The 24,459-nt window shown below is 54.7% G+C and overlaps 1 protein-coding gene across 1 annotated transcript in view; it reads right to left on the reverse strand.

The window, feature by feature from the left end:
* The window catches only part of RASA3 (RAS p21 protein activator 3), a 126,024-nt gene extending 117,969 nt beyond the window's left edge, over positions 1-8,055 (reverse strand). The window contains exon 1 of the mRNA XM_025364565.1: positions 7,877-8,055. Coding sequence (XP_025220350.1) covers positions 7,877-7,931 — 55 coding nt within the window. The 5' untranslated portion in view covers positions 7,932-8,055. The remainder of the gene's footprint in view (positions 1-7,876) is intronic.
* Between the last annotated feature and the right edge of the window lie 16,404 nt (positions 8,056-24,459).

Raw genomic sequence — 24,459 nt, forward strand, 5'->3', positions numbered from 1 at the left:
TGTCCCCAGGGCGGCTCCCGTCTCCTGGCCCAGCCCCCCTGGCCCAGCCCCCGGGAGCCCGGCGCGGCATCTCTCCGGACCCAGGACACGCAGGTGAGCGCTGCAGCCGTTACTAGCTGCGTTCTGATAGCAGCAGGACACTGACTGTCCCCAGAAGAAACACAACTGAGCCTTAAATGTGAGTGATTGTTCCAAACGTGGGATTCAAGCTTATCTGAAAACGAAAACTAAGAATGCCAAATTTCAGGGCGGCTAGAGCTACAGCCTGGGGAATCCAGCCCTGTGTGCGGAAACAACCCAATATTTCCAGACACTCATAGAACAAGGAAACACTATTTTTGATAAAACACCCACAAAAAACAAAATCTCCCAACACTCTGATGCCGTTTGACTAATAACCCGTAGGGAAACTCACTTCTGGGGACCCAGGCCCGAGGAGGGGGTTCCCAGGCACCTCGGTGACTCTGAAACTCGCATCTACAGAAAAGCTCGAACGTTTGTAACTCTTCCCTTTGGACTCTGCCTCACACCCAGAGAAACCCTGAGCCATCTGTCGCAGGTGACATAACCCCAAGTTCCCCTTCACCTGTGCCGGAGCCTCCCAGACACAAAGGCTGGAGCCCCAAAACCCGCCAGGGGCCTGTCCCGGGCCAGCCACAACTGCATTCCACCTGTCACTGCTGGACGCCCGCTGCGGCCTGACGCAACCAGTCCCTCACCTGTCAACACGCTTTTCCTACACAGCACACTGTCTTGAATGAAGGCAAGTCACTTTCTTTCTCGGCCTGGGTGCCCTCCACAGCCAACGCTGTTCTTGCAGTTTGTGAAGGGATGATTTCTAAGCTCCGCCTTCGTTCTTCACTCATTCACCCACCGCATACACAGCTGCACATTGATGTATAATCGACATACACTTGCTGCTACGGAAGGCCTTGTATATCCTGTCTCTCTTCCTACCGCGGCACTCCTGCCATCCCCCAGGTAATCCAGTTAGCAGGCTGTGTGGGTCTTATCCCTGATCTGCGCACACTCATCTGACCTGTGTTTACCGTTCTTCCAGGGGGTGGTGGCAGAGGCGCTCTCACTTTGCTTCTTTCTAATCCTATCCCGTGGAACCTCCTGCAAGTCATGTGGTTTGGCCTGGGCTTAATATTTCCTTGAAAGTCACAGAGCCCACGTGAGGATGCAAGTGACATAATCCCCGTTTCAGTTGGCTGTTACTCATTGGGCTGTTCTTGCATTGCTATAAAGAAACACCTGAGACTGGGTAACTCGAAACAAGCGAGGTTTATTGTTCACGGTGCTGTAGGCTGTACATGACATATGGAGGCATCTGCTTCTGGGGAGGCCTCGGGAAGCTTCCAGTCATGACAGAACGTGAAGGGGAAGCAGGTGTCTCACATGGCGAGAGGGGGCAGGAGGGTGAGGTGGGAGGTACGCCGCACACTTTAAATCACCGGATCTCGCGAGAACTCACTATCGCGAGAACAGCACCAAGGGGATGGCGCTGAGCGGTTCATATCAATCCACGCCCAAGATCCAGGCCCCACTTCCAGCAATGGGGATGACAGTTTGACAGGAGATTGGTGGGGACACCCGGACTCCTCAACGTTGCTTCTACTGTTTGCTATTTGCTCACTCAGCCACTGGCCACAAGTGCTGCTGCAGTAGACATGTCTGTTCATCGCCTTTACCTACGGTTCAAAGCTAGAAGCTCTGGTTGCACAGCAGCTCCTTTCCTGCGTGAGCACAGACCCCTGTTCTGACCTGCGGCTGCGTAAGACAAGACATGCTCACTGAGCTGCCTCCCCCACCCCCCACCACAGTTCCACAACTGCTGTCCAACCTGGCAGCCTCCAGAGGTACCAGCACCTGCGGGGCGTGACACCACATCCCCACGGGACCCAGTGTGCCCCTTCTGTCAACCCATTGGCCAGAGGCCCATCCACATATCCCACTGGCCCCTCCAGCCAAATGATCTGTGCCCCTCAGAGGCCAGGCTGTGCATCTCCTAGCACCAGCCCAACCCAACGTGATTCCCTCCCTTCCTGAGACCTCACTCTCTCTTCAGGGCAAGTTCAAAGCTACCCTCCCAGACACCCCTCGCAGATGACAGCCAAAACCGAAGCCACCTCTCCAGAGTGTGAGCTCTCCCGGATCTCAACACCCTCCTACGTAGTAAAGTGTAGCTCTTTTCAATTTATAGATTTGCTTACACAGAAGGCCGATTCATTACAGACAAGCAGATAGCTTCAAATTCTGCTGGCATAATACCTCCCATCTATGAAGATCTGAGCAGGGAAGTGCCTGTGTGCATCTGATTCCCATTAATCTCTGCAAAAAAAGGCCTTGGTTTCTACTTTCACAAACCAAGAAACCAAGGCAGAGAGAGGTTAGGGGTCATCCAAAATCAAAGAATTGTCAAGAAATGTGGCCAGCACGCAGTCTCGGGTGTCTGATTCCAAGGGGGTTCACTACGTCCGCCTCTCCTCCGAGGGCCCCCAGGAGCTCTCCTCCTCACCCAGCCCCTCCCACCATCACTCAGCAGCCTTCACTTTTGAGACCTTAGCAGCCACCACTTCGCCTGTGGCTGTTTCCAGCCAATACGTCCATCTCCTTTCTAAACACACGCACGTCTACTTTTCAAACATGACGCACCACCCGCAAACACAGGGAGACACAGCCTCAGGCAGACGCTCTTAATCCACTGTATGCCTGTGGGGTTCACCTGCTCATTAGCTCCAAATGCCTCATGTGCTTCCATTAGCGCCAAAGAAGCAAATCAAAGTGTTTTCCACCAATGCTAGATTCCCTTCCAGGGATGACGCCCCCAGGGCTGCCTCCAGGCCCACACTCTGCCCGCCAGTCCAGCACCCCGGCTGAGTCAACCTGACAGGCACCATTTGCTAAGATGCCTGAAGGCTGGATGGGTGGCTGTGGCCCTGCTCAAAGGATCACCTCGGCATCTCCAAGCTGTCTTCCCAGCACACCCTGTGTCTTGGGCCTCCCAGGCCACTGTCCACCCACACAGAGCAGCAGCCCCTTCCTTCCTTCCCTGCCTGAACACTGACTGCCTCGTGTCCCTAAAGTCATCAACAAGTCTCTCTCTTCTCCAGCCCTCCGTGATTCGCCCCATTCAAATCCAAGATCGCAGAGAAGAAACGGCTCTCTGAACTGACAGCCGCAGTGGTGAGCAGCACCTGTGTCCCAGCTACTCAGGAAGCGGAAGCAGGAAGATCTCGAGTCCTGGAGTTGGAGACCAGCCTGGGCAACAAAGTGAGGCCCAGTCTCAAAGAAAAAAAAAGTAATGGACAGTACTAAGTGGTGAGGAGAAGAAGAACTCGGATCCCAGGAGCCCGTGGAGCTGGGCCGCTTGGGCCCAGCTAAGTCCGTGGGTCTCCCTTTCTCCACCTCAGTGTGGTGGAGTTTCGAGAATTTCGATAAAAGGAGCTAATACATGGAGACGACCCCCTTAGCATCTGCATCCCACCTCCACACTCACACACACACACACACACACACACACACAGGAAATCCACTCCCCTTTCCAGGCAAAGCCCAGGGCCCCAGGCTGAACCTGCCCCTGCCAGAGCCCCTGCTGTTTCCCAGGTGCAGCCAAGCCCTGCACCTTCCTTCTCAGGGGTTAAAAATAGCACAGGCAGCTCAGCTGAGCTCGGTTAATAAAATATCCAAGTTAATTTTAGCGTTAGGGGAATCTAAGATCTCCGATGCCAAGGCCCATGTGTGGCCACGCGGCCCCTCCTTACACTGTCACATAGACACAGGGAAGTGGCACAGCACGGCCGGCATCCCTTTCTCACATTCACAAAACACTTCTCTTACGTGAGTGAGCCCTAGCCCTGTGAAGACACTGTTGCTACTGTCACTTAGTAAACAGACCATCACCTAATTTGACGCCTGCCACAGCCCTGTGACCAGCGGCCTCCACCTCCCGTGGCGGAGTCCGTCAGGCTGAGAGTGTCAGCGGCCACATCTCGCAGAGCTGGGCCCGGAGCCCTGACCTAGCCCAGGAGCTGGGGCCAGGGAGGCACAGTCCAGGGCACCCTCTGGCACCCCACTTGTCATTCTCCCTATTCTCACCCGGTGCCACCTCCTCCTGCTTCAGGTGGGATTCTGTTTGTGATCAGGAGAGGGATAGCTGGGGTTGGAGGCCGGCGGCCCCCGGCCCGCAGAGCCCCACAGGCCTGCAGGCACCAGCGGTTCAATGTTGGGCCAGACTTGCCGTGGGCCTTCTTCATGCACAAGCTCCAGCCTCACGGGAAGGGAACGAGAGCCCAAAGGAGAAAGAAGGGAGCGACCAGAGACACAGGAAGCCCCACCGCGGAGCACACGGCAGGCCCGGCCTCCCACGGACAGCATTCACAGGACGCTGACTGCCTCCAGGACGGCAGGATCACAACGGTGCAAGAGCCTTTCCCATCCTGGACCGCAGGGCTGGCTTTTTTTTGTTGTTAATAGATTGAGAGAAACACCTTGTGTATTGCTCTTTATTGAACACATTTATCAAGATAAGGTGCCGCATTTAAAAACAAGCAGTAAGTATTGTGGAAACCGAAAACATTACTGGGAGGGGAGGAGGCACTGCACGCCTTGGGGGCGGGGGCCCCAAAACAACGCCATGGCCGTGGCGGAAGTGCCCTCCCTGTGGGTCCCTGACTCATGGAAAGTCAGAAGCACCGGCTTCCTCAAAGCAGCGATCACATAGGAAGTGTGGCGCAGTCATGCATGATGCACAGACTCCGCTGTGAAAGGTTAATGACTGTTTCCAAAGACACAGGGTTTAAGATGTTTACATGTGCAGGAGGACATATCCCAGATGATTCTACAAAACTGAAAGGCAGAAAGCCAGATTCTTCAAGACAAAGACTCCAAATGTTACCATCATAACACCTCACTTTGACGTGGCTCTCCCTCTTATTACCTCCGTGCAAGAGGTGGAAGGACAAAGAAAGAGGCAGGGGGAGGAGGAAGAGATTCTTTCCATTTTTCCCAATTTCAGCGTCTGAATGAGGCCACATACCACCACACATTTCAAAGCTATTTAAGAATTTAAAAGGCCCATGCCCCATACCTTAAAAAAAAAGCTCCCAATCGCCCCAAAAAATGTGCTGCCTTTTTTTCTTAGTAAGAGTGGTAGCAGAATTGTTTATGGTATAACTTTAGGGACAATTCTTGTTCGGGGAGTGAGGGGGCAGGGTGTTTTAAGCCTGAACAACACTGCCTTGTACGTTCCCACCGGATATAGTAGACAATAATTGCTTGCCTTTTGCAAACGGAAAAATGAGGTTATGAAGGGGAAGACATGAGCCCTGGGTCATGCAGCGAGTCACTGGCAGACTCAGGCGCAAATCCCGCGTGCCCGGAGACAAGGCTCAGAGGTGAATGACCGCGAAGGGCCCTCAAATCAACCACAGGGGTAACGTCTTGCCTGCACCTTCAAGACCAGGGGCTCAGGCAGGGCAAGTCAGAGCCAAGGTCGGCCATGAATGTGAATTAAAGAGACTGAGGAGCTCAGTGGCCCCCCGGCACCAGCGCCGCGCAGGGTCATCCTCCACTTTGCTCCTACAGATGGGCTTTTCCCCGGAGCCTGGGGGTATCAGGCCAGCAGCACGGTGATATGAGACTAACCCCAAACCAGCACACCCACAGGTCACCCTCAGGGTCTCCAGCGCAGACTGCATCTCCGCTCAAATGCAGGAGGTGCCCTGTCTCCCCAGCTACTTGGGGCACAGATACCCCTCAGGCAGCTGGAGCCACATCCAGAGAGTCGGGCAGCTGGTATTTGGGCCTCTCTACCCGTCCTCACTGCTGCTGCCCCTGGGAGGGTCAAAGGCTCAGATAATATCCAGGCCCCACGCAGGATTAGCAGCCTAAGCCTCAGCTGAGCCAGGGTTTCACTGACTTGTTTAAAGTGGAGCACAGAGCCTGACCAAGCAGCAGCGTCTTCAAACCTCCTTCTCTCTGAGGGATCCTCCGGGGTGCCTGACCCCCACGCCTGTCGGAAGTGGGGCCGAGTGCCCGCAGGCCGGGGAAGCTGCCCTCTGGGACACTCAGGGTCTGAGCGTCTCGTCTGCGACTCTGGTCTTCCCTTGCCCTCCTGTTTTACTTCCCATGCCTTCTGTGAGGTCCTGCCGTGGGCTGAAGCATAGCCCTTCCTGGAGTAAACAGCGAGCACGCCCTGCCGGCTGTGGGCTCCCCACCCTCGAGCGGCAAAGCCCCAGGCCACTTCTGCCTGCTGCTTGGAGACCTGGCACTGCCCCACAGGGGCACCCACCTGCAGCCCTCCTGCCCCCGTGACTGAGGAAGCCCAGTGCTTCTCGCACCTCTCGGACTCGCTCGCTGAGCCAAGCAGCCTTGGCCGAAGGAAAGAGCAGCAAACTGACCCCCACAGGCCGTGACCTTTCCCCACCCACGGCAAGGCGACCTCAGACACTTCAGGGAGCGCCAACCCTGGCTTTCTAGTGTGAAAGTGACAGCAGATTTAAACCACATTTTAACAAAAGAAACCCCTCCTCTCTGGGCCACTCAGAGCGGAAGTGCTGCCACATCCTAGCTGCAGAGCTTCTGGGCCAAATATCAAGACAGTGTCCCAGCGATGATCCGCAAACCAAAATAAAGCCGACAGGAAACAGCCCGCTGCTTTGGAGGAGCTGGAATGCCTCCGGCAGCACCAAATGTCATCAACAACTGACACTCAGCCCGTTCCGGAGGCCTCTTCACACGGGAAGAGGCCGGCTGCGGAGTGCGGCCCAGCGGGGGAGAAGGGCTGTGGGGACCCGGACACTGCAGGCCCTGGAAGCCTCTCCAGCCTGAACCGCGCTGTGGTCCAGCACACTCACGGCATGAATATGCAACAGTCACTCCAGGAAACGCTCTTGCTCTGGGGGAGGGGGAGGATTTCCACATCACTCTCCCAAAATAAAACCACCAGGGAAAAGCAGATGCCTCCAGATAAACCAGAAGTCCAGACACAGCCTCCTCTCCGGAAACGCCTCCCAGAGCCCACTTCAGAAGCTGCCGAAGCCCAGAGAAAAACCGCAGCCTCGCAGGCCCTGGCGGCCACCAGGTCGCCCGCCACGTCTCAGTGAAAGGGGACTTGGTGCCGGTGGGTCCGGGGTCTCCCCGCCCCGCAGGAGCCCTCAGCCAGAACGCCCCCCAGCACACACGTGCGCACACGTGCACACACACAAATACACACGCGCGCACACGTGCACACACACACATACACACGCGTGCACACAGGCATCTACACACAAATACACACCCACACATGCGCCCACAAACGCATGCGCATACACACGCACCCACACATGGACACACAAACACACGCACCCACACAGGCACACACACACGCGCGCGCACAGGCACAGACGTGCGCGCACAGCAGCAGCAGCGCGCCCGGGCCTCACGCCCCTGGGGAGAGGCGTGAAGGAGCCTCCACATTCCCCGGAAAGGAAGTTTCTGGGCGCAGCGGGGAAAGAGAGATGCCGAGACCCCGACGTCAGTGGATTTGACACCTGAAGTGAAGACGCCCAGGCAGCCCCAGGCGCGCGTACTCCTGCAAACACGCTCGGGCTCACACGCGGGCAGACGTCCCTCGGCGCAGGGACCCCACCTCCTCCGCCGCTGCCAGGGACCGGGGCCGCGCCGGGCGCAGAGGAGACGCAGGGAGCCGCGTTTCCCCGGAGCCAGCTCGACCCAGCCCGAACCCCGGGGCCGCGGGAGGCTGGGGAGGGGCCGCGCCCGGAGGGCGTCTCCGCCGGGGTCCCCAGCAAGGATCCTGGGAGGGGAGGCGGGCGCGGGAGAGGACGGGGTCGGGCGGGGGTCGGACGCGTCGCTGCCGGCGGACACTCACCGATCTTGATCTTCACGCTCTGGAAGACCCGGAGCCCCTCGTCCTCCACCGCCATGCTGCGCGTCCGCGCCGGCCGAGCCTCGCCCCGAAGCGCGCGCAGAGCCGGGCAGCGCGGGCCGAGCAGGAGGAGCGGCGGCGCCGGAGCCCGGAGCGCGGCCGAGGGTCCGCCCGCACGACCGCCAGTTGGCCGAGGGCGAGGGCGGGGACCGAGAGGCTCCGCCCGCGGCCCGGCCCCTGCTCCCAACCGGCCCGGGCCCTGCAGGGGCGGGGTTGGCAGGGACGGCGCCGGCGGGCTGCGGAGACCCGGGGGGCGCAGGGATCGGCTTCCCCCGAGGCCTCGGCCCCCGCCCCCGCCCCCGCCCCCGCCCCGCGGATTGGCCGCTGAGCGGAAGGGACCCCCTGGCGGAAGACACGAAGGGAGGTCGCCTGCGCGGCCCGGGCCCTCTGAGCGAGGCTGCGCGATTCACTCGCGGACGAACTTTGCAAAGAGGAGTTCACGCACAACTATCTGGCAGGGGAGAGGGGAGGAATCCCCCGCCCAGCCCCAGCTCCTGAGATGCGGTCGGAAGGCACCTGCTGCAGACGCACGCGGGAGGCGGGGGGCGGGGACACACACACACGCACGCACAGCCCCCCACCCCAGACTCCGGCGTGGGCAGGTCTCCCCCACCAGTCCTTCTGCAGACCCCGGCATTGACAGGTCGCCCCGCAGTCCCCCTGCAGACTCCAGCATGGGCAGGTCCCCCCGCCCAGTCCCCCTGCAGACTCCAGCATGGGCAGGTACCACCCTTGCCTCCCTTTCTTCTGTCTTGAAGTCTCCTTCTCCCTGACCTCCTCTGTGAGGAGTGTGTGTGTGTGTGTGTGTGTGTTCATGTAGGTGTGTGTATGAACTGAGACTCTACACTCCTTCCTCTATGTTGCAAAACTTCATTGCACCCAGCGCCACACACACACCCTATACATATATACACACATACATATACCACACATACCCTACATATACATATAAATACACATATACACCACACACAGGCACGCCACACAGATACTACACGTGCATACACACATACATATACACACATATATACACATCCTACATACATACACCATATATACACACGCACACATATATTCATATATACACAACAGACACACACATACTACGAATATACACACCACACACATATACTACGCATACACACGCATATACATACATACACACACACTAAACATACATACACACACCTACATGAACATACATACACAAACACACTGCATAGAGATGAACAGGAACTTCATGAAGATAAGAAACCTATTTTTTTCCACTGCTTATCTTCACTTCCTCAAAAGCAGTTCCACCTGTTGGAAGAATTAATGGCCTTTCTTCCCTGATTGCTGGGAGCCTGCAGCCACAGAGGCCTCTCTTGTCCTCAGCCCCTGCATGCCTGGTGCTCACCAGGGCCGAACAGGAGGTTAAGGTGGCACCCCTGGTTCCAACCCAGAGCCTCTGCATCTAGCACTGGCTCTGGGTGGCGTCTGCAGTGGGTGCTGTGGGCGCCATCCACACCCCTGCTTTACAATGGAGACTATGCTTCCATCCGGGGCCACTGGAAGCAAACCGGCTCCTGTGTTTCTCTGAGGACCAGCGGAGTCCTCTGTGGTAGCCCAGCCACAAAGCTGCTTCTCTGCCATCCCTCCACCCTCACAGGCCTGCTGATAAACTCAGCGCAGATCTCTGCTTTGGTGTCTGTTTCCAGGGGACAGCTGGGGTCAGGAACGAATCTCCAGGCTGCAGCAATGGCAGCCGGGACGGGAGCCCCTTGGAAGGAAATGCACTGGCAGCGGCAGGATCTCGGGTGCTGGAGAGTTTGGGAAAGTTGCAGATACATGGACTATGGAATCAGGTCGCTCGTGTTGAGGGCAAGAGAACGGAAAGATCACCACCTGAAACAAAAGGGTGGTACATTAACGGGCCTCCTAGGTGCCACATAAGACACTCATCTCCTGTGACCAGAGGAGAACCGAAAAACCAGGTCAGGGCAGGACTTAACTGCATAGAAGGCAGAGCTCCAGAGGAGGCTGGGTGCTTGGCCATGGAAGGTGCTGTTCCAGGGCTGGGTGGCTCAGCTTCAGAAGGTGCTGTTCTGGGGCTGGGTACTCAACCTTGGAAGGTGCTGTTGCAGGGCTGGGTGCTTAGCCCAGGTGCTCAGCTTCAGAAGGTGCTGTTCCAGGTCCGGGTGCCCGGCCTCGGAAGGTGCTGTTCCAAGCTCTGGACTCTGACTGGGAAGAAGAGAGGCCCTGAGGCTTGGAATGGGGCCATCTGAATGAATGCACTCAAAAATCTTGAATCCCAGATTCCTCTAAATCTGCTGGGCCGGAAGAGGTGTCACATTTCTCTCTGTTAAGGGCAAACGCTGTGTCTGTGCTTGAAGATGCTGCAGAGACCTCTGCAAGGCGACCCAGACATACCTGCCACCCACCTCCAGCTCAGCTCCTGCAGGTCAGCATCATCAAGCTGGAGAAGTGCTGAGGCTAAAAACGGAGGAAGAGACAGTCAGCCAAGGAGCTTCAGGACCAAAATGCATGCACCAGCATGAGCTGGGGGTAAATGCAGAACTAGATTCAAAGAACGCTGGATTCAGGGGAGGCAGATGTTAGAATTCATTGACATGGGCACATTCAACCATGATACAGGGTTTAGCACCTGGGAGGTGCTCCGTGCTGCTAGGATGACCTTTTGAACTTGTAAAATAAAGCAATGTCCCATATTAAGCAGCTGTCTGTCAGGATTGGAAACGGCACTCCTGGGGTCCGGGCTCACTGCACCTGCTGGAGGCCCAGGCCTGGACGTCAGCAGGGATGGAGCAGGGCTTCTCTGGTGCTCCTGCCAGTGACAGGTGCACAGTCACCTTCACCTCCCAGCAAATGAGCACTCCTCTCCTGGTCGTGACGGAGAAAGCACGCTTCTCCCTGACTCACTGCTGAACCCAGCCACAAACTTCACCGGGTCAGCCTCGGTCCATTTCACTCCTACGTCTCGAAATTGTGGCCATCTACATGATGCCACAAGAACTTGGGGGGGGGGGGTGGACAGTCCCAGAGAAAACGTTTGTGCTGCACAAATGGATGCTGGGCACGACCAGAGTGCCCCACAGATGGTCGACTTGGACCCCATATGCATCTCTCCCCAGTCGGTCCCCAAAACCCACTCTCAGTGCTTATCCAGGCACATCGGAGCAAAATATCTGTATGTGCGACACGCCCCCCCACGGCCCACTGTGAAGTACCGGGACTGAGCACACATCCAGAGCTCCCTCAACAAAACGCAGCCCCACAGAACTGCCCAAGCACCAGCCTTCTCAAATTTGTGTTCTACGTGAAGGAATTGGTCATTAGTTTTCTAAATTAGAAAGTTGGCCCTTAGAGCTGTGATAAGAAGAACCGGGAAATAAAATATTGAGAGATGAGAGGAAAAGGTGATGACCCAATAGGAAATCTCTATAATTTCTTCTTTTAATGACCTTGGAGTTACACTTTGCTCTCTTTGATATACTCTTCTTCTGTTCATGTATCAATCCATCGACAAGTGGACATTCATTCATTTCCAAAACAGCATTATCAGATCATGTCTGAACAATCTACTTGCAAAGGATTTGAAGCCACATAAATGACCAGTACACAACGGAATAATTTTTGGAGGGAACAAAGTAAGAACTGAAGGAAGAATGGTGGTATCAGGTATCTGAACCTGAAAGAGTCCATCCTGCCAGGTGCATCCCAAGTGGTTCACTGGGCCTGAATTCAAAATGGAGGCATGCAGCCCCCTGCTGACTAGAGGTCACACGCCAGCTCTGCGTTCCCGGAAGCCTTGGAACTTTCACAGCTGCCTGTTCGTGCCGCCAGAATCAACCGAGACCAGAAAATCCCAATTTGCCCTCTGGACCAAACCAACAGACTGCTACCAGGCTCTACCAAACAGAACTAAGCAAGTCTGCCTCCTTTATCTGCATAAAGACCAGAATGAGAACCTGGGCAGGAATTTCCCTTGTAGAAGACAGTCCCATCTTTCTTCTCTGGAACGCACCTTTGTTTTGTTCCAAAGGCAGCATCTCCCAGTTTTGCAAACTGCTTGCTGGAATAATGTCTCTTTCCTTTTAAAAGAAACTTTTTTTAGTGGATTTGTTGACACATCTAAGGTGAGAACAACTGAACATAAAGCTCCACACTGAGCTTCCTGATAGCCAAGTTGAAAAGGGAAATACGGAAATATGAATCTTACACAAGTCACTTTATCTAATAAAAGGAAGTGTGTCAGACTTTCAGGAAAGACAGTACTTTAGCCCACAAGGCAATACAAGAATTTTTTTAGGGAATTCTTTTCCAAAGGAATATTGGACAAGTTAGGGGAGGATGTTTTTAATCTCAAATGACCCTAGAACATGGTTAATGCTCAATGGATATTTGTTGAATGAATGTAGTAAAAATATAACATTAAATCATAATTCTTGCATAAAACTTATGTAGGCACTTAGAAGTCAAAGAAAGTAGCTTTCTAGTGACCTGATGAGCTGCAAGAGGACACATTTGGAGAATCTAGAGAGATGAATAAATAGCCACTGAACAGTCTTTCTCAAATATTAGTTGAGCCACAGAGTTGAGAGAAGCAGACAGGTCCACACCAAGGTTCCTGTGGATGCCGAGGCTTGCTGGTCTGTGTTGTTGGACAGGAGACCCAATGCTCTGCTGGGTTTATCAACTACAGTCGGAGGCCCAGCTGGGCCTTACCACGGAGCATCACGGTCTCTCTCTCATCTTCTTGAAACACAAAGAGAGAGGAAAGAAGCAGCCTAGACCCCCGAGTTACCAAGCGGACAGTGGCCATCCTGGAGGGTGGCTGGGTCTGCAGGTGTCATGGACGGCGGCTGTCCTGGAGGGCGGCTGGGTCTGCAGGTGTCGTGGATGAGGGCGATCCTGGAGGGCGGCTGGGTCTGCAGGTGTTGTGGACGGCAGCCATCCTGGAGGGCGGCTGGGTCTGCAGGTGTCGTGGGTGGCGGCCGTCCTGGAGGGCGGCTGGGTCTGCAGGTGTCTTGGATGAGGGCCGTCCTGGAGGGTGGCTGGGTCTGCAGGTGTCTTGGATGAGAGCCATCCTGGAGGGCAGCTGGGTCTGCAAGTGTCATGGACGGCAGCCGTCCTGGAGGACAGCTAGGTCTGCAGGTGTCTTTGTGTATGTGAGATATAAACTTCCGCTGTGTAAAGTCAATAAAATTTAGGAATCATTGGCATAACCTAAGCCTAGCCTAGCCTCACTAATACCAAACCTTAATTGAGTTTATATGGGCCATTATTTGATTAATTCCAATGACTATGTCAATGTGAGCTAATAGTGAAATAGAACCCCATGTATTTAAATAGAGTCACCTGTTGAGTGGGTTTGTGTGATGCCTTGATTGCTAATTATAAAGTCCATTCTATCAAAGGACCTTTTTTTGTCATAATAAAGTTAACTTATTTTCGACCCTCATTTGCCAAACATTCCGTTGCTTTTAGAAGACACCCCTGAAGTGAGCAATTAACCAGACTTCAAGTCTTTTAAAAGGAGAGGGCTGCCTGGTCGACATGGTTTGGGATGGGAATTTATGGTCAAGGCCCTATTCTGTTCTGACATTGCAGCTCCCACAGCAGAGCCTGCCACAACCTCCAAGTGAGCACAGACAGCCCTGGAGCTGTGGAATCCTGGATCCGAACCAGGGGACCGTCTGGAGACCTAGCGGTGAATGCGGCAAAAGCCCCACACTGCCCTTGAATAGATTCCATCGATAGCCACCGAGAGCTGCTCCTTCTGTGAACTGTTCGCTTGAGGGATCCAACATCGTAATAAACCCTCAAACCTGAGCCCTTGTGTCTCCCACTATAACCCCAAGATTATTTCTCCTTCAAGGTTTTATTGATATTTACACACGGTTTTATGCAGTGGTTACGCATTTGTGTGAATGAGTATTTGCTCTGTTTAGCAGCCATTATTTAACAAAGGTGACTGAGGACCCAGGCCGTGTCCACCTGTCAGCCCCTCTGGGATGACAGAGACAGACAACACGGCCGCTGAGCTCCGGCACACACACCCTTCGCCCGCTGGACAGCTTGTCTTTCTGCCGCTCTCCCTGGCCGGGGCTCCTTCAGTGTGGAAAGGTGAGGCAAGAAAGAGGCACCGAAGGGAGCCCTCGATGCGGGTAGCAGTAGGTGTAGACACGGTGGCGGCACCGCATGGCGGCAGTGGGTGTAGACACGGTGGCAATGGTGTAGACACTGTGGCAGTGGGTGTAGACATGGTGGCGGTGGGTGTAGACATGGTGGCAATGGTGTAGACACTGTGGCAGTGGGTGTAGACAGTGGCAGTGGGTGTAGACATGGTGGCGGTGGGTGTAGACATGGTGGCAATGGTGTAGACACTGTGGCAGTGGGTGTAGACAGTGGCAGTGGGTGTAGACATGGTGGCGGTGGGTGTAGATGGTGGCGGTGGGTGTAGACACGGTGGCAGTGGCTGTAGACGGTGGCGGTGGGTATAGACTTGGTGGCGGTGGGTGTAGACACGGTGGCAGTGGCTGTAGACGGTGGTGTGTGAAGACATGGTGGCAGTGGCTGTAGATGGTGTCGGTGGGTGTAGACACGGTGGCAGTGGGTGTAGACGGTGGCGGTGGGTATAGACTCGGTGGCAGTGGGTGTAGATGGTGGCAGTGGGTGTAGACACGGTGGCGGTGGCTGTAGATGGTGGTGGTGGGTGTAGACACGGTGGCAGTGGGTGTAGATGGTGGTGGTGAGTGTAGACACGGTGGCAGTGGGTGTAGACACGGTGGCAGTGGGTGTAGATGGTGGTGGTGGGTGTAGACACGGTGGCAGTGGGTGTAGACACGGTGGCAGTGGCTGTAGATGGTGGCGGTGGGTGTAGACACGGTGGCAGTGGGTGTAGATGGTGGTGGTGGGTGTAGACACGGTGGCAGTGGCTGTAGATGGTGGCAGTGGGTGTAGACACGGTGGCAGTGGGTGTAGACACGGTGGCAGTGGGTGTAGACATGGTGGCAGTGGCTGTAGATGGTGGTGGTGGGTGTAGACACGGTGGCGGTGGGTGTAGACACGGTGGCAGTGGGTGTAGACATGGTGGCAGTGGCTGTAGATGGTGGTGGTGGGTGTAGACACGGTGGCGGTGGGTGTAGACACGGTGGCAGTGGGTGTAGACATGGTGGCAGTGGCTGTAGATGGTGGTGGTGGGTGTAGACACGGTGGCAGTGGGTGTAGACACGGTGGCAGTGGGTGTAGATGGTGGTGGTGAGTGTAGACATGGTGGCAGTGGGTGTAGACACGGTGGCAGTGGCTGTAGATGGTGGTGGTGGCTGTAGATGGTGGTGGTGGGTGTAGACACGGTGGCAGTGGGTGTAGACACGGTGGCAGTGGGTGTAGATGGTGGTGGTGAGTGTAGACACGGTGGCAGTGGCTGTAGATGGTGGCGGTGGGTGTAGACACGGTGGCAGCACTGCACGGAGGACCCAAAGCCCACTTTCTGGCTGTGATGGCCGAGGAGAGCTGCCCTCCCCTCCAAGTGGTCTGTCTTAGGTACCCTTGAGCCTCACAAGCTCAGTTGCCAACCTCCCGGCTTCAGGGAGGGGTGGGGCAGCGGGTGGGACAGGAAATTCACCTCCAGGTTGTGCAGGGCAGGGCGGGAGAGCAGAGGGAGATGCTCACGGCCCCCTGCGGAAGCCGTGGGTGCTGCTGAAGGCGGCTCAGCCCACAAATCCCCGGCACCTTGACTGTGATGACCACGGCTGCTTTCATTACACTTAGGAGTTGTGAGCCACCGTGTCAATTAATTTTATTTCTTCAAATAGTTTCCTGTGAAGCTAACTCACTTCCCCAGACTGTCTCCCAAATTCTTCGTCTGTAAAATGGGACTGCAGCAGTACCTGCCCACAGGGCTGTGCCGGGACCGAGCTGCAAGTGCTGTGTGTCCTGTGTCCAACAGATAAGAAACAGTTGGCTAGAGGTAGCTTTCCTCGTGGTTATTTTTCCTGAGGGCACTGGCAGGCATTTTCCCTCTCTGCCATCCTCCTGGCACTGCACGGTGTGTCGGGCCCCTGGTGGATTTGCAGATCTAACCCTTGTGTGGACATAAACCACACCAGGGCCACAGAAGAGAAGCTGAAGGGTGGGTGCCGTCCCCAGGGAGGCCCCGCAGTCGCCCAGACTCAGCCTCCTCCCACCCACAAGGAAGGCTGTGGATTAGGAGAGTGAGGAAAATGCTCTTCAAAATACGTGATGCATAAAAAACACAAACGTTCACTGCAGATGTATTTGTGATGGCAAAAACCTGGAGGCAACCTTCAGGCTGTCCAGCAGGTAAAGGGTGAACTGCATGAAAAGCAGCGAGCGAGCGGGTGCCATGTTGCAGGTGAGCCTCCGGGGAACTGGGCTGAGTGAAGGGAGACAATCTCAAGCTGGCAAAGTCACAGAAACGGAAAGCAGATCCGTGGGTGTCAGTGGTCGGGGTCAGGGAGGGGCGAGGGGTGGCTGTGGCTGGAAAAGGAGCGAGAGATGCTCGTGGGATGGAAATGTCCAGCATCTGCACAGGGATCTGCACACAGGACACAACTGCCCAGCTCTAGACACACTCTCACACTCACATGCACACACACTGCCTCACACAACTGCCCAGTCTAGACACACTCACATGTGCACACTCCCTCGCTCACACACGTGCACACTCCCTCACTCACACACTCCCTCACTCACACACAAACTCACTGATACTCTCACACACATGCACACCCCCATTCACACACACACACACTCACACATGCACACATACATAAGACACACGCACACCCACATGCACACACACGCACACCCACATGCACACAGACACACTGACAGACTCACACGCACACCCATATACATACACACACTGGCACACATGCTCACACCCACACTAGTGTATGTGCAGCTGGTGTCATATCCCCAGGGCACTGGATCCCATCGGTGACCACTCCCTGCTTTGCAAGATGCTGCTGTTGCCCAGGGGAACCGGGCAAAGGGAACAGGCTCTCTCTGTGTGATTCCTTACGACTGTGTGTGAATCTGCCATTCTCTCAAAAAAGAACTGTTTAAAGCAAGAGGACTGTGTGGGAGTGGACACCAGCTCCCTGGCCCGGTCCTGCTCTTGCGGCAGCCCCCACCTGCCCAAGGCCTCTGCTGTGGGAACTGGAACCTCCCTCACAGGAAGGGCGTGACCTCGTGTTTACCAGCCCTGCCCTGAGCGCAGAGCCCTTCGTGGAAATTGGTGCCTTGTTGTCATGAGAGGAAGGTTGAGGCCAGGAGAAACCTCAAGTCTTGTGGGCGCGGTGCTGCCTCGTGGTTTGATTGCAGGAGCCTTACGGCGGCCCCGAGATGGGTGACTCCTCTGCAGCCGGAGGAGCCAGGGCGAGGGCAGCTGCTGGGCGCCGGGACCCTGGCTCCTACTGCAGGCTTTCCTCTGGGCCCCCTGTCCCAGGACCTTCTCCCTTTCAGGCCACCTGTGTCTGTGCCCCTCAGAAAGCAAGCAGGCTTTCTGCAGAGCAGGCTCTCTCCACCCTCCGGGAGGCGTGGCTGTCAGGGCAGCCGGCTGGCACCCCACTGCTCTCCGAGCCGACCAGCACCAGGCGTGAAGGGGGTCAAATGTGTCCCAACGCACGATGTTTATCCTGACTAGACAGGCTGCATCCTGATGTTTCACATTCTGTTCTAACTTCTTAGACTAACTTGTGTACTCAGCTTCTACACGAGTGTCAGGCCCCTCAACTAGATGCCGTGAGCAGCTGCCGTGTGCTTGTGTGAGTGAGGGAGTGTGTGTGTGTGTCAGGGAGTGTGTGCACATGTGAGTTGAGGGAGTGTGTGCTTGTGTGAGTGAGGGAGTGTGTGAGCACGTGAGGGTGTGTGCGTGTGTGAGGGAGTGTGTGCGCGTGTGAGTATGTGTGTGCGTGTGAATGAGGGAGTGTGTGCGCGTATGTGTGCACGTGTGAGTATGTGTGCGCATGTGAATGAGGGAGTGTGTGCGCGTGAGTATGTGTGCGCGTGTATGTGTGCGCGTGTGAATGAGGGAGTGTGTGAGCACGTGAGGGTGTGCGCGTGTGTGAGGAAGTGCATGTGTGAGTATGTGTGCACGTGTGAATGAGGGAGTGTGTGCGCGTGTATGTGTGCACGTGTGAGTATGTGTGTGCGTGTGAATGAGGGAGTGTGTGCGTGTGTATGTGTGCGCGTGTGAGTATGTGTGCGCGTGTGAATGAGGGAGTGTGTGCGCGTGAGGACGTGTGTGAGCATCTGTGCATGTGCTGAAGGTGGCAGCTCATGACGACCACATATTACGTGTTCAACAATTTTGCAAGCTGGTTGTTAAACAGAGCCATTACTAAAAATTCAACTGGACGGGCTTATAGAGTTTATAAAATTACAGAAACCCATGCTCTGGGGTCCCTGACATCTGTGGTGTGGTGGAGATACAGCCGCGCACCACATGACAATGTTTTGGTCAAGCAGGTGGTCCCATCGGACGGCAGCGTCATGTTCTTACTGTCCCCTCGCGGGTTAGATGTGTTTGGATACACATACACCACTGTGTTGCAGGCACCTATGGTATTCGGTACAGAAGCCTGCACACAGGTCTGCCGGCCGCACCATGCAGCCTAGGCCTACAGGAGGCCCGGCCATCCAGGCGTGTGTAAGTTACTGTGAGGCCCACACAGCGAAATCGCCCAGCCATGCATTTCTCAGAGTGCATCCCTGCCACGAAGCCACGGTGAGTGTGAACGCAGGGAGTGCTGCCTGCACCTCCTCCCACCTGGGAGTGTCTCATGCCCTCCCCCAACCCCGTTTTTTCCTGAGTCATTTGTTAACCTCGGCCCCTGCTTGTGACTGGCAGTTTGAAATGCCCTGTTCAAGTCAACTCCCCTCCCCAGCCCACGCCACCTTCGTGTTTCCTGTGAGGAGGCTGAAGGGAGGCTGTGGGGGCCAACATGTGACCAGTGGGTACTCAGCTGGGAGCGGTGCACACTTCAATGCAGGGTCCAGAGCTGTCACCCCACAAGGTCCTGCCTCTCAATACATGCCCACCCCAGAAGTAAGGACCGTCTGCCCACAGCCTGGGCTTCAAGGCTCTGCAGCTGGAAACTGACACCCCTCCTGGAATGGTCCCCTGAGACGTGGCTCTGTGAAGGGCTGGGGGCAGGTTCTGGCTCCAGACACGGGGACTCGCCCACCCAGGTCCAGGACGCAAGGCACAGAGGCTGGGCTGACTCCTGGGGGCCTCGCTGTGCCCTCCCTGAGCAGCCCCCGGGGCATTTGCGGGGTGTGGGGTCTTTGTGGGGCCTTGTGCTTCAGAGCTTCCTGTTTGCCCCTTTCAAAACCTTGTGGGGTCGGGAGAGGTCCGAGGATCAGGACTGGGTGACAGCAGCGAGCTGCCCTCCAAGGCCTGCTCTGACTGGGGAGGTTCCAGCATGGCTGTGCGGTCACTGGGCTGACGGGGCCTTCTGCCCTCACAGCACAGGTTCAGCTACACACTTCAGCCTCAGCCCCAGCGGCGGCGAAAGCTGCGTTGGGGAATTGGAACGAAATCACTCCTAATCCCCTCTGCTGCCTCTGAGCCGTGTCTGTTCCCGCATTCGTTTCCTGCAGTTTTACTCCCCAGCATTTGTGTTTCACGTGGTTCTAAGTAAGGCCCCAGAGGCTACAGCCCCGCACCGTCCTTGCAGACGCTGTAGCTCATCTCCTTCCCTATTTTAGTTGAATGGGCACCAAGCATTTGCCCTGGACCAACCATGAAAGGCACTGAGGGAGAAGCCATGGGCTCGGGACCCCCAGCCAGGGCTCGCCTTAGGACCCTTTATATATTTCAAGGGAGGTCAGGTACGTGCAGCCACAGTTTCACTCTCTCGTCACTCTGCCTGCGTTTTTCGGGTTTCAATAAGAGCAGATATAATTAGAGGGGCTCTGTTCCTCCTGGAGAAAGAACACTGCAAATTATAGGGTATCTCTAATGAGCCATGGACCCAAAGACAGCACCGCTGACCCTCATCCTCTCAGGCTCTCCTGAGCCACCACTGCCTCTTGCCACTCCCACCATGATTGGCTGGATGACCAAGCAGGGCCTGAGTGATCAGCTACGAAGACAAGCAGCTCCGTGCGGCCACAGGAGTGGAAGAGAGGCAGGCGGCCGGAGAGCCCCGTGTGACAGATGGGCCGGTCCGGGCAGGAGGAGGGAGGGCAGGGGCTGGAGAGCCACTTGGGACCAATGGGGCCTCTTGGCCTAAACGCCATGAGTGGGAGCTGGGGCAGCAGAGGTTCATGAGGCAGTCGCCTGGATTCTCTTTCATTGTTGTAGCTCATACAGTCCAAGGGCCTCAGACTACAAATGTGTGGTGGTGAATTATCTACCTGTTGTGATGTTATCCTGGTCCTGTGAAGATTGACAAGGAGCCATGTCACGCGTCTGCCAAAAGCCTGGACTGTCCTCCTGTCCCCCTTGGCACAAACTGCAAAGCCCCATCGTGCACACAGGAGCCCGAGTGTGGAGGCTCCGCTCAGGCCTCACCCCCAGCAGCTCCAGGCCTCCTGGCTCCAACCCTGTGCCTTCCTGCTTCCCCTTCAGCAGGACGGGTCTCTCCCTCCCCGGGGCCTTTGCACGTTCCCTCTGCAGGAACGCTGTGTCCTGCTCTCGGCAGGAATTCCCTGTGCAGGAATGCTCTGTCCCCAGGAATCTGTGCGGTGCTTCTCCCCACGGACACCTGCGAGGGAGACTCTCTAGACTACACAGTGTCGAACAGCTGGCCCTGCTTTATTTTCCAGAGTAACACGCAGGTAACACGCGTCACCACCTGGCCTGCTCATTGATGTGACTGCTCATTGACCTCCCCAACTCAATGGGGTGAAGATACCTCATTCCTAACTGCATCGCACTTAACAGTAATAAACAGAACAGGGTCGATGCTTCCAGTGTTTCCCCCAGTACTCAAGAATCTGCTCCACAGGTAAACGCACTTCTCCAACGGGTGCAGGAAATAGTGGTGCCCACAGTGGTGGGAACCCACAGCCACCCTCGGACACCAACTCGCAGCATCTCCGCAGACACAACAGCCCCCGCTGCAGTGGCAGAGACCCCCGAAGGCCGGCTCCTGGACGTTCCCCTTGAGCTACTCACTTAAGAAGAAAAAACAGTCCAGTCTCCACCGGGCAGTCTTCTCGCTCATTCTGAAAATTGAAAATCAGGCTTTTTCTTTGTTAGTTTTGTTTTGTTTTGTTTTTAACCTCGTACAGCATGGTTTCTAAACCACAGGGAGTGAATCCAAATCTGAAGACAGAATGGACTGAACTCTGGGGAGAGCCTGGGCTGCCGGCTCTCAGCTCACCCGTGCCCACCCGCTTCACTTACCATCCTTGAAAGAATTCTCAGTCTGTGCCATGGCCCATGGCAGCCCAGGCAGCCCCTGCCTTCTGCTGTCTGCGAGGGAGCCCCTGGAGGGCGGCAGTGGAAGACACACTCTGAAGCCTCAGAACAGCCCAGAGACCAGTGGGCAGCCCTTCCATTCATGTGTGCCAGCCTCATATCCCCCTGCATGAACTCCCGTGCAGACACACACGTACACGGACACACACAGATTACCCACAGGTCCATTCAAACAAGCAACTTAATAACAAGGAACTGAAAAAAAGGAAGGTTATTAGACCCAAACGAGAATCGCAAGGTGGATCCCCATGAGAACTGTCTTCAGCGTCACAGTCACCACCGTGTTTGAGAACAGGATTTTCCATTTTGGCAGCAGATCTAAACCTGATACCCAGGACCTGTTTTAAGCAGTGAATCAAAGATCACAGAAGTTAAACTTTGGCACGTTTTTGATGTCAAGAAGATGGAAAGCCTAGAATGAGTTTCTGAGCCACTAAATTAGAGGGAGCGACCTTGCTTGTGAATTTTCCAGAATTCCACAAACAATTAAGAAGACCCAGGGGAGGAAGCACATACAATTTGTTTTCTTTGATGGTTAAGTTGGTTTAAGGCACAGAGTTGAGAAGACAGGTAAGAAGAAGCAACTATTCAAGCCCCAGCCCCACGGAGAACCGAGAACCAACCCAGCCCCCAAGCAACGTTCTGCCCCCGCGAGGCATCACCATCATCTGCAGCCACTTTTTCAATTTTAAAAATGATTGGATAGTATTTGGTTATTTTTGACAGGATATAGTGCTTTTGTTTCTTCTTTGACTTCATATTTTCTTTGTTCTCTAAGCTAAATGCCAGCATTTACACTGTGTATAGAGACACACAACTGTGTGAATATTAGCTTGAGGCTTTCTTAAGATGGACTCAGATATCCAAAGGCTTTGCACTCACAGAATTTTGTAAAACTCCAAGCACATTCACACTGCCCTTTGGAGCCTGCCTTGTCTACAGAGCTAACAGGCAAGGCCCAGCCCACTCAGAGGGCTCGGGGATCCCCAGCCCTGCATGACTTTGCAACACCAGCTGAGATGCCTGGTTCCCAGTTAAGTTACTAGGATGAGTTACAGCACTATTTATTCAAAACTCTGAGCGGCCCGTTACTGCTAATTCCAATTTTAACTTTTCTTCCATAATGGCAGGAAGTGAAGAGGGCAGCTGAGGCTTCCAGAGCGCATGTGTAGCAGGTGCCATGGCCAGGGCATCGTGTGAAATTATGTTGCTTTTCTCACCTGTAAGGTGGGGACTCAGCATGGTTTCCATTGCAGTCCACACAGGCTGCTGTGGTCGACCAAGTTTCCTCTGCCGGCAGGGCTCGGTGTGTTCTGCTGGCTGCAGCTCACCACCGTGCTCAGAACGGCTCGTAATCATTTGTTGTGTCTCTGAGGCCACAGCAGCTGCATCTGGACATGGCTACACATCAACATCATACAGAGTGGTTTCTCAGGTAGCAGAAAGTGACAAAGGAGATACGGTTATTCTTGTAAGGAAACTGTGAAATAACAGGGATATCAAACAAATTTATGGGGCCATGGTCTTGGTCTCAAATTTTCTCCTTAAGAAATTAAAAACAAGAGAGTTTGCATTCTCAGCCACACACATGTACATCACTAATCATCACATTTTCTTGTCTGTTCAGCTGGAGGCATTTCATACATTTTTTACCAGGACCAGACAACATTGGCATATCATCTACAAAGCACAGTAAATGTGAAAATGTGATTAAATAGGCAGGTGTTGGATTTCAGAATACCATCTTTTATTTTTTTTCCTCAAAAGACATCTGCTTGCCAATCTCAGTGTTACTGGGGCTGAAGGCCATGCTCCTTCCAATGACGGGACTACGCTCGGGTGCGAATTCATTACAATTACAACCTTCCCTTCACCACTGCTGATGGCATAATTTGACCACAAGTGCATTGCAAATGTATCACACCTGGTATTCCGGGACCCACCTCAACCACTGGTTTGACTGAGAATTTTCCAACAGGGACGATTAGCATGTGCCACCTGCTGGAAACACTGGCGACGCCCGCAGCGAAAGGAGAAGCCTGGAAAGTCGTCCCCTGGAGCCACCAGGCTGCCCACTCCCAAGGCTGGGGGACGCGGCACTGTCAGGACCCCTCCCCTCAGCAGAGAGTGGTGGTCGGCTGCAGGTCTGCCCACCGTCTGACGGGATTCCAGCTCTGCCCCTGTGCTTGGCACCAGGGGTGTTCTGTTAAACCCAGTCCCTCCCAGGCCCTTCCCAGATTAAACCTGGACCCAAGACCCTGCCCTTGGCTGCATCATCGCTGCCCAGCAGACCTGACCCTAACCCCAACCCCCAGAGATCCTGTTCAGCGGGTGTGTGGTGGGGCCCAGAATTCACATTTCATCCACTTCCCAAGTGATGCTTTACTGCTGGGGCCAGAATAGGGTGACAGCCCCTCAGTCTGCCAGGGGCGAAGGAGGGTTCCTGCAACCTGGGACTTTCAGTTCGGAAGCTGGAGCAGCCCTAGTGCAAAGTGGGATGATCACCTCACCTGAGGACCACACTTTGAGAACCACTTACCTGGAGTCTCTGTTACTCCTACAATGGAGAAAAACTGCTGACATTAATCGTGCTGAACTTCGTATTTTTATTGCAGACTTCTTCCTCTGAGACGTATGTGCACAAGAGGAGATAACAAATGAGTCTCCAACACCTAATCTGGAATTTTTGTATTAAATTTTCTACTTTTAGAGAAGAATTTTCAAAGAGTAGTCATTCAAAAAGAAAAACACACAAGCAAACAAAACCCTAAAACTTTAAGGGACCATTACGCCTCGAGCCAAAGATGACTTTTATAGGCTTTGCTTCTTTAGGTCTTGGCTCCAAATTCTACACAGTGCTGTGTTCTCTTCTACCGTCAACATGCAGAACCATTTCCCCTTCTGGATTTTACGCACTGAAGAACTTCAGCTCTATTTATTAACTTTTAAAAATTCTCTCGATCGGTTACATAACAAACCACCACCAGCCTAGAGGTGTAAAGGAAGCAGCATCATTTCCCAAAATTCTGAGGGCTGGCTGGAAGGTTCTCGGGGTTGAGACTCC

Source organism: Theropithecus gelada, chromosome 17 (assembly GCF_003255815.1).
Source record: "Theropithecus gelada isolate Dixy chromosome 17, Tgel_1.0, whole genome shotgun sequence".
Lineage (NCBI taxonomy): Eukaryota > Metazoa > Chordata > Mammalia > Primates > Cercopithecidae > Theropithecus > Theropithecus gelada.